The 12728-nt window shown below is 39.4% G+C and overlaps 1 protein-coding gene across 5 annotated transcripts in view; it reads left to right on the forward strand.

The window, feature by feature from the left end:
* GRIK1 (glutamate ionotropic receptor kainate type subunit 1) overlaps positions 1 to 12728 on the forward strand; it is a 168524-nt gene that overhangs the window by 78454 nt on the left and 77342 nt on the right. For all 5 annotated transcript variants that reach the window (XR_009743458.1, XM_061453726.1, XM_061453725.1 and 2 more), the window contains exon 2: positions 11692 to 11859. Coding sequence is in view for 4 of the 5 variants with exons in the window: in XM_061453726.1 (XP_061309710.1) it covers positions 11692 to 11859 (168 nt within the window). In the remaining variant the exon portion in view is untranslated. The remainder of the gene's footprint in view (positions 1 to 11691; positions 11860 to 12728) is intronic.

The following is a 12728-nucleotide window of genomic DNA, read 5'->3' on the forward strand; positions in this document are numbered from 1 at the left end:
CTGATGTTTATGCATTAAAATGCTGTTTACTGAGTAATGCACATTTCAAAGTATAGTCTAGGATTTTGAAATTTCTATTTCTAACAGCTTGAGAAAAATGGTTAATCATGAAGTAGTTTCATTGCATATGCAGGCTCACAATTGCTTTATAGTAAGGTTATATTCTCACACCTAGGGATAGCTCTCCTGTGTAACCTTTTCAGGACTTCAGTAGAACGAATCTATACATCTTTCTATGGGTCATCTGGTGCCAAAGTGCAGAAAAAAAAGGTAAAATGGCTGCCACATACTGTATTGATTGCTGCTTTCTGGAAAGTGTAATATATTGCAACCACTGCAGGGAAGGTGGTAAAGCACGTTTTTTGCACATACATACCTCCTGTTGTAATGAGGTACCTACCAGGTGGCAAAACCCCTCCAAATACAATATTCTTGCTATTCTGTTTGATAGGGTCTCTATTGCTCTGTTTGGCTCAAGGTTTCCTCAATTGTAAGGTACAAATGCTTTATATCTGCAACAAATCTTACTATATTTTTAAGCAATCTAATACTTTTGGAGATGAAAGCAGATAAAATCAGTAAATAAAACTTCCATGAAGTTCTGCAGCTTGATGCCATTAGTCTTCAATCAACAGCTTTCTTTTCATTCTCCTTGCCTGCTTTTTATTTCTGTGAAATTATTTTTCCCTTCCTTTATTCCTTAACATAAATGTTGGGGGTTTATTTCTGTGATTGATCCTTCCTCTCTACTTCTGTGTTGCCTTTCCATCCCTTTCTATTTTCAGAAGCACCTTGCAGTCCAGCAGATGATCAGCAATTAATATGTCAAGATGTCTGGATGTCTCAGAGATAAGCCTTCTGAGTCAGACAGGCATGCAGGAAAACCATACCTGTGAGGTATTGCTCTCAAAGATTTTAAAAACACCAGGAAGTAAGTTTCTCTTCCAGTGGGACTATTTAAATTGATACAGCAGGGTGGGAGAAATGCTTAGCCATGAGAGAATTTGATCAAAACCTATTTAAATGAATAGAAACTTTTAGCCTTATTTCTGCTGAACAAAATGATTAAAGTTTGAAAGCCTTAAAACAAGGGAATGTAACCAGTGTTCTGCAGAGTCCTGGAGAGTTTTTGACCCGTGAGGGACAGAGCAGGAAGATTACAGCAGGAAGATTACACCAAAAGGCACAGGGCTATCCAGCCCTGGGTGGATCGAGCCACATAGCTGCTGCCAATGTGCAGTTAACAAACACATTCACCAAGATAATTTCATTAAGTAAGAGAATGGCTTTATTACTTTATACTCTAACTATCCTTATGAGCATTTTAGCCATGCTCGCACTGAGCCAAAACATACACCTGACACACTTAGCAGAGGATCTGCATTGGGAGGGGGCTTCTTTGTGCTGCAGCGAGTGCATGCCCCAACAGCACTGCCTTGTTTCATGGGGTTACTGGGGAGCTCTGAAGAGAACAGCTCTGTTCATGCCACACATCCTGATTAAAACGTGGTTCTGTTGAAGGCTTGTTCTGCCATGTAATTTTGCAAAGAACAGCATACAAGCCATGCTCTGTCAAGTGGGCCTGATCTTATGTATGGGCAGAGGGGAGGTGGGGTGCTGAAATTCTCTCTGTGCTGCTTTAGCCAGTACCCTCCTTCTGGAGAAAACATCTCACATAAAATCGAGCCCTTGTCTCTGCAAGGCTCATCTCTTTATTTCTAGCTCCAAGAAGCAAATGGAAACAATTCTTATTCTCTTCTTGCTGCATGGATGGAAATAGCATCTGATGTGGCCAAACGTTGCATATGTAACTGGATAATTAGAACCAATTTTTTCCCTCTCAAAACCAGGTTTTTGTCTCATTTGAAATTGATGCTGCAATGCATTGATAGCTAGTTTGGCCAAGTGGAGTTATCTGTGGGAAAGAACAACAAACATATAGATATATAAATAATATATGTATTATCTTACATTTTCTGTACCTCCTGACTAGCCTCTGCATCAAGTAAAAGCAATACGATAAAGGCAGCAAGACAATAGTTTTTTAAAATTTCTATCAAATAGAGAGTTTGCACCTCTGAAATGAGTCTTTGTTTTCCAGAGAGTACTGCCCCTGTATTGCAGGAGATACCTAAATCAGGCCAACCATTTTTTTCCCTGTTAAAAAAAGAAAGTTCATTACTTAGAAATTCTATAATATGAATCATGCCAACTGAACCTTTGGGAAATATCTCCAAACTCAAAAGATGAACTGAAATAAATCCCATTGGAAAAGGCAGACCTTTGTATCTTAATAAGATTAAATTTTCGTATATGTATATACACACATACATATTTTTATCCCTGCTTTCCAAATGATAAAAGCATCGCTAGATGCACCTTGCTAGAGCACAAATAGTTATAAAAACCTGTCCTTGGCTCTCATAAAGAATGTTTTGGACAGAGAAATGCTTTACCATTTTCTATTGAAGACCTTTTCCCTCATTTGGGCTCTTCATCTTAATCCTTAACTAGGTCTTGTTTGCTATGAATTATATATTCAGACCACATATAAGGGGTTGTAGCTCTTTGGCAGTCACAGTCCTTACACCTGTCTGCATGAGATCTGAAACTGAAATGTGATTTCTACCAGTTTCATCGCTGTGTAATTAAGCACTAATCACGCTGCATGAAAGTAACAGAAAGGCTGAGTCCCTGTGATTAGAATTAGACTGCAAAGCATGATAAACAATACCTCACCTCTTGTTAAAGCTGAGCGCAAAATCTTCACAAAAGTGACTGGAATACAGACAAGTCCTAAATACGTGCCCAGTGTTGGATTTCTGATGTGCAGTTTTGAGTAATGAGATACTCAATTTGTCAAATAGTCAGTGACTTTTCTATAAACAAACCTAATCTTAAGAAAACAATCCTCACTTTTGCTGTGTTTCATGCCTGGGTTGCACCCCCTTTCGTCTTTCTTGGTCAAGTTTCAGGTCATGAACCTGTCCCAGGTTTCAGCTCCCAGTCCTACCTTGCAGACCTGGAAAGGAAATGTAACCATGACCCTCAAGGCCAGCCCTGCTCCAAATTATTCTGTTTGGTTGCAAATTTTTTGTAGCCTGGAGGAGCTTGTAATGTACAGAAACAGCAGAACAAATAAATGCAAAGAAGGGGACAAAGGAGGCAGAAAATCCAGGTGAGATATTTGCCTTTCTGTGCCCACCGTCTCTTTTTTTAGATTTAGATGGCTGAAAACAAGGAAGGTAGAGTTTTGAGTTTTGTGAAAGCCCACAGATGGATGATGGGTTACGGAGGAAGAATTATCCACATCCAGGATCTGGCACAGGCGATGAAAAGGCAGTGACATTTGGCAGGGTTTAGCAATAAGGAATAAAAGTGAAGGCACACTGGACAGGAACTAGACTGGGTGAATGCAAAGATGATGAATGCCAAGGTAAGGACGGGGGCTTGAAAAAGGGAGGGAATAGTCTGAAACAGAGCACAATGTATGGAAGGTTTCCAAAACAGCTTTTGAACAAATTGAAGACAGAGTGATTGTAGGAAAGTGGCACAAGCTCCCAGTTTCACTGTCTGTAAAATGAGAAAGATAATAACTGCCTAACTCAGAGGTCCCTGTTACAAGGGTAAACTCACCTGTGCAAAGACTGCTAATGATTTCAGTTTGCATTCTGTGAGTCAAATGCCAACGCCATGCATGTAATTCCATGAGAACCTAGGGGAGTAAACCCACTTCAGCCTGGATTTGCAGATGTAAAATGCAGTTACTGTTTGCTGTAGGATTGTGATTGGTAATGATTCTTCCTAAGAAACTTTTTTTCTTTTACTATACATACACACATGTAACAGACTGATTTATAGGTCATGTATAATTCAGAGGTAATGGCCAGTTTCTGGACTAATCTTACACATTGAGCTAACTTTGAAAAAAAGATGCTGTTAAACTGTCTGCTGAAGGTAAGCCTTTAAGTAATAAGTCATTTGATTATTCTTTTCTGGTAAGACGAATGCACAGACTTAACTCTGTAATGAATGCACTTGCACTGACTCTTAGTCAGACACCGTGTGGCATAGGACAGTATGTTCTCTGGTAAGAGGCAAGGATGATAAAAAATGCTTGGAGAGGGTTTCCAGTAGCAAGTGCTTTCATTCCAGGTAGCAAGATCTTTAACTCTGTAAGTGGACATTATCTGGAGAAAAAAACCTTCATAAGCACCATTTCATTGTGTCTTGGTCCTTTTTGAGCCAACAGGTATACCCTTGCTGCTCTACCAGCCCCACTGAGCTAAAGAAGCGCATGTGAGTCCATAGCCATCCTGGCATCAGAGTGATGTGAGTCCATATCTATATTGACAGAGAGCAAGGGCAAACTGCATGCTAATTTGGCTTTATAAATCTCCTACTTGGCATCAGCAACAGCCTCTCTTTTGGGAAGACAGTGACACGTCTTCACGGTCATTAGGATTTTAACTCTCATTTCTCTTTGGTGACTGACAGTGGGTTTTAATTAAGCCTCATGGACCTCCTGTTTTCAGATGGTGCTCTGGAAAGGAGGGGAGGCTTCTCAGAGCATAAATCCCTCCAGGAGACAGATGTTCAGATGTTTCTGGAAATCCTGCTAGCATATCACCTGCGTGTCATGACACTGGATTTCCTTTGGAAGCTGCTGGTGGCTCAAAGCTACAGGGATGGAGCAGTGACAACCAGCAGACCCTGTGGTTACACATCGCTTATTCAGTGTGTCATCCTGTGCACCAAACACCTCCCCAGGCAGATGAGAATGTGCACATCTTATGCTCAGACTATAAAACTAGGACATCCTCAGACAAGAAAAGGACACCTGGACATCAGTGATACAGAAATGAGGAGTTTATCCTTAACTGGAAAGAGTTATAAATCATAGAAAGTCCCTTTTTTCTCTATTCAATGGAAAAATACCTGTGTCTTTATGAGGAAAACCTTAATTGTTAATCTTAGCTCGATTTTTTTCCTCTACTATCCTTGTGTATGTTTTAATATTTCAAACAGCTTTTACTGCATGGTCAGCAAGTTTGTTTTCAGACAGCATTCTTTCGAAGTGTAGAACCTGAATATGAACATAAACAACATACGGCTTTCAGCTTTATTGACACCTCCTGTTTCTCACTTTCATTTCTGTCAGAATGTCAAAATACTTGGTGTTACTACTAATATGGCTACTCCTGGAGTCACATGCATATATAAGTAGCTGATTTATTGTGTTTAAGTTGCTTGACTGCTGGCTGAAGGAAAGAGATGGCATGCTAGGAGACAAAAATTCATCAGGAAATAAAAATCCCAGAAATGTATCTTTTAAATCTCATTATATCTGATGGATAGACTTACGGTCCTTGAATATGAAAAAATGAACATGGGCCGGCAGTGTACACTCGCAGCCCAGAAAGCCAACTGTATCCTGGGCTGCATCCAAAGGAGTGTGACCTGCAGGTCGAAGGAGGTGATCCTGACCCTGTACTCCGCTCTTGTGAGACCTCACCTGGAGTATTGTGTGCAGTTCTGGTGTCCTCAACAGAAAAAGGACATGGAACTGTTGGAACAAGTCCAGAGAAGGGCCATGAGGATGATCAGGGGACTGGAGCACCTCCCATATGAAGATAGGCTGAGGAAGTTGGGGCTTTTCAGCCTGGAGAAGAGAAGGCTGCGTGGAGACCTCATAGCAGCCTTCCAGTATCTGAAGGGGGCTGAGGAGGAACTCTTCTTTAGGGACTGTAGTGACAGGACAAGGGGTAATGGGTTAAAACTTAAACAGGGGAAGTTTAGATTGGATATAAAGAAAAATTCTTTCCTGTTAGGGTGGTGAGGCACTGGAATGGGTTGCCCAGGGAAGCTGTCAATGCTCCATCCCTGGTGGTGTTCAAGGCCAGGCTGTACAGAGCCTTGGGCTACATGGTTTAGTGTGAGGCATCCCTGCCCATGGCAGGGGGGTTGGAACTAGATGATCTTAAGGTCCTTTCCAACCCTAACTATTCTATGATTCTATGATTCTAATACTGTATCTAGTATTCAGCAACACTTTAACTCTACAAGCAACTGACTTCCCTAAACTGCCAGTATTTTCAACGGGTTAAAAAGTAGAGATTATTAATAATAATGAATATTATAAAAAATGTCTGGAGCTCAGTTCAGTAGCTGATACACAGTTGAATCCTGGCAGGAGAAGAAGGTTGACCGCTGTTCCAGTGTGTAAGCGTGGACGCAGACTTGCATGGAGCTGCCTCACAGCCATCCATGTACTGGAAAGACTTCTAACAATTTAACTAGGAAACACGGTATTTATCCATCAAGCTAATGAACATGAAAATGTCAAAGAGTAAGATCTACCTTTGAAAAACAACCTCTTTTTTGGCACGTATGTCTGTGGTGACCACTGGGTTTGGGCTGGCTTAAGAGCAGAACACATTTTTTCTCTTTCTGTCTCCTTTATGTGTCAGAAATAGAGACCACCCTAGAAAAGCATGGCATTTTCACAACTCTGTTTTGCAGGCTATCGGTACTGCCTTTCTCTGCAAGCCTGCCTCCATTTCATGTGTCTTTCTACAGTATCTCAATAGAGAGTAACAAATAACAAAAAAACCCAACTAAAGCAGTAAGATGCTGTTCTTATGTTTGCTGTGGAGTAGGTAAGGAAAATCTCCCTGCAAGAGGGATATAGATTTTTAAGTATTTTGAAAAGTTAGCACTTTACTTTGAAAGCATCAAAGTGATACCACTGACTGAAATCACAAAGTCCTTCAAGGCTACTCAGGTAGTTCTACATATACGCAGCTAAAAAACACAACACGCCTGCTGTATTGGGACTGAAATATTGGTGGTGAGATATTTTGCTTCGAGAAAACCTGACCAAAGAAGCTTAGGGAGATAGGCTGATAACTGCCATCAGAAAAGTCAACAATTTTTAGCTGTTGGTGTTTATGACTGCTTTTAAAACAGGGATAAATAATTTTCCCAGTAGCAAGGTTTTGCATTCTGCCTTGTCTTGAAGCGAAATGTTGAGACCCATTGAGAGGTATGGAAATTGATTCAGCCATAACCTTTTCTAAAACACTCTCTGTCCATGATGACCCCTTTAAGTGGAAATATTTGCTTGCTCAGGAGGAGTGAAACTGCTTTTTCAGGTGTGCCTACTGAGATGTGCCTTTATATTTTTGACATTTTACTTGCTGTAGATTTTTTTTTTTCCTTCAGAGGGTGAATGGGGCTGATGCTTTGTCATATTTGTCAAATTGACTCGCATCCCGTGATCCTCTCTGAAGAGCAGTCATTCATGTGGCTCAGCCCTCATTTCATGTCAAAGCAACATTAACCAAGTAGTCATTTTCCTCTTACTTTCCACAGCTAAATTCAAAGTAGGGGCATATACAGCTTTTTTCCTTCAACCTCTCAGACATCACTTTATAAAGTAAATGCTGACAGTGAAAGGCTTCCTCACACGTGTGCTGAAGCAGGATTACCGGTTAAGTTAATCTAATGCAAATGTTGGGTTCTGCTACTGATGTTCTCATATGTGGCTGGCATAGTTACTCCCTGCACTTGGCAGGATCAGGTAACCTACATCTGGAATTGCTTATCAGCTGTACCAGAGGGGAGGTGTTGACTTCCATGTGAAGCAGAGCACATATGTCTGTCACTTATCTGGTTTCTTGTAGGCAGCCTCCTGATGACTCAGGTGGCTGATACCACTCATCATGGGGGGCAGACATAGCACCTATGCAGAAGAAAGGCCAGGTCTGCCACTGACCAGGATTAAGCAGCGTTTGGTCGGCTGAAGCTCCTGCACCGGATTCACTACCTGATCGAATAACTGGGGAGGAGGTGAAAGGGAGGGCTCAAAAATTTCAGCTTTGTCCCATATGTGTGCTACTAGCAGCCTATTTTGAAAACCAGTGCTTGGTTTTGTGCTTAGCAATAATAGCCTCATATATCTTGAGTTAATATAAAGTTTTTTCTTTCCTTGTAGAATCCTGTGGTTAATTTGTTTTTAAAATGTTGTACAGTAATTACTTTTTTTTAAAGGAATCCTCTGACAAACTGGTTCATCAAACTTGTCATTTACTCTGCTGTTTCTCTTTTAACCTGGACTTTACAATAAATTCTAAGCTTGACTGTCAGTCATCAGCAGAACACGAGAAAAGTGAAACTTTACTAAATTATTAAATTTCATTAAGGATACATGCATGAAACACTTCTACATAGGACAGACATTTTATCTGCTGGCTTGTTTGTGATGCAGATTTATGGACTTTTCAACTCTTCTACACATATATGTGTCAACAGAAAAATCAAGCTCAAATAGGTAGCAATTCAAACTTTTCACAATGCATCTATTCCAGACTTCACTCACAGTAAGCAACTATTTCCTCCATAAACTATCTCACGGACTTTGTTCATGGGCAGCAAGGCAGTACTTGGTGCTTATTTTAGGGTTTAATCAGGAGAACGTTCAGTCAAGTAAATATTTGTTGACTTGGAAGAATGACTTTTGTAGTCTCAGGACTTCCCCGTCCAGTATCTGAAGGAGGCCTATAGGGATGCTGGAGAGGGACTCTTCATTAGAGACTGTAGTGACAGGACAAGGGGTAACGGTTTAAAACTTAAACAGGGGAAGTTTAGGTTGGATATAAGGAGGAAATTCTTTCCTGTTAGGGTGGTGAGGCACTGGAATAGGTTGCCCAGGGAGGTTGTGAATGCTCCATCCCTGGCAGTGTTCAAGACCAGTTGGACGAGGCCTTGGGTGATACGATTTAGCGTAAGGTGTCCCTGCCCACGGCAGGGGGGTTGGAACTAGGTGATCTGAAGGTCCTTTCCAACCCTAACGATTCTATGATTCTATGATTCTACTGGGGAGGGAATAGCACTAGCTTTCTGAGACTCTAAATGGCACCCTATTCAGCATCTCCATCAGCTGAACAAAATTTCCTGTGTAAAATTATGAACTTCTTGACTATCTGTCCCATTTGCTCAGACCTATCCTGGGCACCTTACCATCAAATTAAAGTGTGCAGCCAAAGTTCTAAGTGCTTTACTGATATGTTAACATGTACAAAAGGAACCTTGAAAATATGTTGAAGGGGTACCAACATATTGATTATCCCGCTGACTTCCAAAGAGACCTCTCTGAAGATCTGAAATGTATGTGATAGTGCATATATAGTTTTGATTAGTTTGCTTAGGAAACACATCCATGCAAAACTTTGACTCTTTCCATCATTCCTTTCCTTCCACTCATTCCTCTGCCCAGTAAGCTTCTACTCTTTTTTAAAGGGGATCAAGCAAAAATTTGCAAAATTCTGCCAATGAAGTACAAATAGTTCATAGATATACACTGATTAAAATTAATCTCTATTAAATAGGAAACTGATTAGAGGTCTGGAAAAAGTTCTGATCCTAGAATGAGAAAGTGCTTGTGTATGTATAGGTATGAAAGTTACCTCAAGGTGGTTAAATCATAGAATCATAGAATAGTTAGGGTTGGAAAGGACCTTAAGATCGTCTAGTTCCAACACCCCTGAAATGAAGTTGTTTTAATTTTAAAATAAAATAAAATACAGGCCTAGCATAATAATGATTTCCAAGATGATAGAGAATATTTTTTTGCCACAATCAAATGCTAAGAGACTCGTCTTATTGAAAGCTAGGAGAGATGGCGTTTGCCCTGTCTTATTAAACAATTGTCTCAGGCTGTCCATTATACTCAGTGACATCAACCTTGCCTTATGAATCAACGTTCTGCTAATTCTTGTAGGGGTCCAAGCAAAGCACAGCAGTTGTATCTTGATGGCCTAAGACGAAGCTGGCATTATAGCTCACTGAAAATACTTGTCTTTCTCAGGTGAAAGGGAGGAAAGCAAATTTTGTTTAACTAGAAAATTAAAAAAGTGGTTAATATCATTACTGAAATGAGGAATTATAGGATCTGAAAGAACAGGCTTTAGATTCTTTTTTTCCTTCTGGTGATCCTATAGTTTGCAAATCTCAAAAATCCTGCTGCATTTTTGCATTCCACATGAGGTTTTACATTTGCTTCCAAAAGCAACACTTCAATTTCTTCCATTTATTTCTATGTGTCACAGTCTCCTGTAATCACCTTGTATGTTTTACGAGAAAGGAAAAAATGAGAAAGTCTTTAAGGTTCTAATACATGTGTATTGTAAATGAGAAAGAGATATAGTGAGCAAGAAAATTGCTTAAGTTGGCAAATTGCTTAGGTCATGTTAAGGTGTTGTTATATATGGGCTTGAGAGATAATATAATATAATGCTGCATATTCAAAAGTACCTAGAGATTACATTGCCAACTTAGGTTTGATAGCCTCCAGTGTTTTCATTGCTAAGTTAAAATTCGAAACAGGTTTTAATTCCACTGTGTTCCATTTCCTGATTGTCAGCTAATGACTGCCCTATTCCTACGCTGGTGGCATCAAAATTGCAAGAGATTGCAGCACATTAGCTGAATACATTCTGATGCTCAGAAAATATAAAGCAATATCTAGGGCTCAGATTTCACATGGGGAAGTATAAAAATATGTAACTGAGAAATACAAAGTATTCTCTAGTGACTTGCACTAAATGAGTAAATTATACTTGCAAAATCAAGTACTGAAGCTGGAGATTGGTGTTTAAAAGAGCTATTTTTTTTTCAAATTAACTGTGTTTATTATGCATTCATCAAATCCCAATGTTCCCAGACAGTCTGAATATGTTGTTGGTATAATAAAGTCTCTAGAGGCTAGAGGGAATAGACATTCCAGTATAAGTGGGACAGCCTGTTGACTTGAAACACAGCCACCTTCCCCATCTCAGAATATATGCCAAAGACGTCCATTATGCTTCCAAAATTCAGATTGGATATTTACAGTCAAATTCAGATTGGTTCTTTACAGGTTCTGTTCTAGAGGAATTATAGGAAGTTGGGACAGTTGTGCTGCATCCAGCACTGTCCTTGTGAGGAGACATTTAAACCAGTGCCATGATGGTGCTGGTAGATACTATACCACTGGAGACATCATTCAGTACTTCAGCGCAGTGGTGAAATCTTCTATCTGAACAAGTTCAGTTCATTCAGCAATGAGCTTTGAAAAAGTAAAAATATTCACCTGTCCCTGAGCAAACTGAGAAATAACCAACAGTGTTGCCTGAGGTTTATAAAAAAACAAAGCCCTACTAAGACACAGATCTCAAGTGGAAACTTGAAGTCCATTTCTACTCAAGCTCCTAACACACTTCTGAATATGGATCTTGTACTGCCAGGATTTGCAGAAACACTTCAAAAAATATCTCCAACACATCCAAGTTTCATCTCCTAACATAGGTTAGATCGGAGCAGGAGGAACAAGACCTATGAATATCACTACTTTAGTTAGTTAAGAACTTGACAGAAGTTTTCACAAGCATTTACAAATTTTCCTTTGAAAGATCTGAATAATACACATGTGTCATCTTTCATAGATGTTAGTCTAAGCAACATTCATAATATTGTGTTAATCTACGATGATGTTCTAGATAATAACTAATGGTTGAATATGTTTTTGCTGTACTGCTTTGAACAGCAATTTTATGGACACTCAGATTATTATTGTTCATAATTTATTTTTCTCTTTTTATGTACAGCAATGAAGAGGTGAATAATACTTATTATTTATCTCTGTTTCAACAGGAGGGATATTTGAAACTGTGGAAAATGAACCTGTTAATACTGAAGAACTGGCTTTCAAGTTTGCAGTCACCAACATTAATAGAAACAGAACACTGATGCCTAATACCACATTAACCTATGACATCCAGAGAATTAACCTTTTTGATAGTTTTGAAGCCTCAAGAAGAGGTAGTTATCTCAATTACTGTTCTCTACTACCTTTCCCCAGCCTTGTCTCCTTTTTTTTTGTTCCAGTTGTAATATGTGTATATGAATGGTAACATCAAATTCATCTTTCAAAGTTATTTGAACTAAGAATCAAGCTTGACTTGGACCTGTCATCTAGTTTCTGATAAAACACCTACATCCTCTCTGCATGCTAAGAGCCCCAGATGGAAGGTGACAAGTCCAACCGATTTTTCTTTCCAAAAAATAGATTTGCCACCTGGAATTCTGCAGAAAATGATCACAGACTAACAGGGAGCACAGTGGGATGTCACAACCCATAATTAGAACACATACACAGATATCCATCATACTTAAAAAATTATTTCTATTGTACTTTAAAGAACAGAGGCCAGTTGTCTCCCTGTCCTGAAATAGTAACACTTCAGTGGTTTAGAGATAAAAGTAAATTTCTCTGTCATAAACAACTAGAAGAGCTGGAGTTGACAAATTTGGATTTTTTTTTTTCTATTCTTTTATTCTCAAAAGGAAGATTATGGCTTAATTTACTTTCATCTAAATTGCTTGCAGACTAAAATAGAAAGGTAAAAAAGTTACAACTTTCCTTGAGCACCATGTATTCCTTTGCCTCTAGGAGGCAAGCTTGAAGTTTGATAGAATTTTATAGAGAGCAATCTAGTTCCTGGAATTCAGTGGTGTGCACACAACCTCATGCAAACAAGTCTGACAAAAGACCCGTAAGTCACCAAGGCTTTACAGATGTGATTTGCAGTTGACTGTGATATCTGTCACTGTATGTGGTACAAGATATTCTTGCTATAAGGCAAAAGATACGTCTGCTATGAAGGCAAAGGAAGGCTGCAAAATAAACA

Source organism: Pezoporus flaviventris, unplaced genomic scaffold (genome assembly GCF_033815535.1).
Source record: "Pezoporus flaviventris isolate CSIRO_AGI_PZ_B2104156 unplaced genomic scaffold, CSIRO_AGI_Pfla_v1 ptg000015l, whole genome shotgun sequence".
In the NCBI taxonomy this organism is placed as follows: Eukaryota; Metazoa; Chordata; class Aves; order Psittaciformes; family Psittacidae; genus Pezoporus; species Pezoporus flaviventris.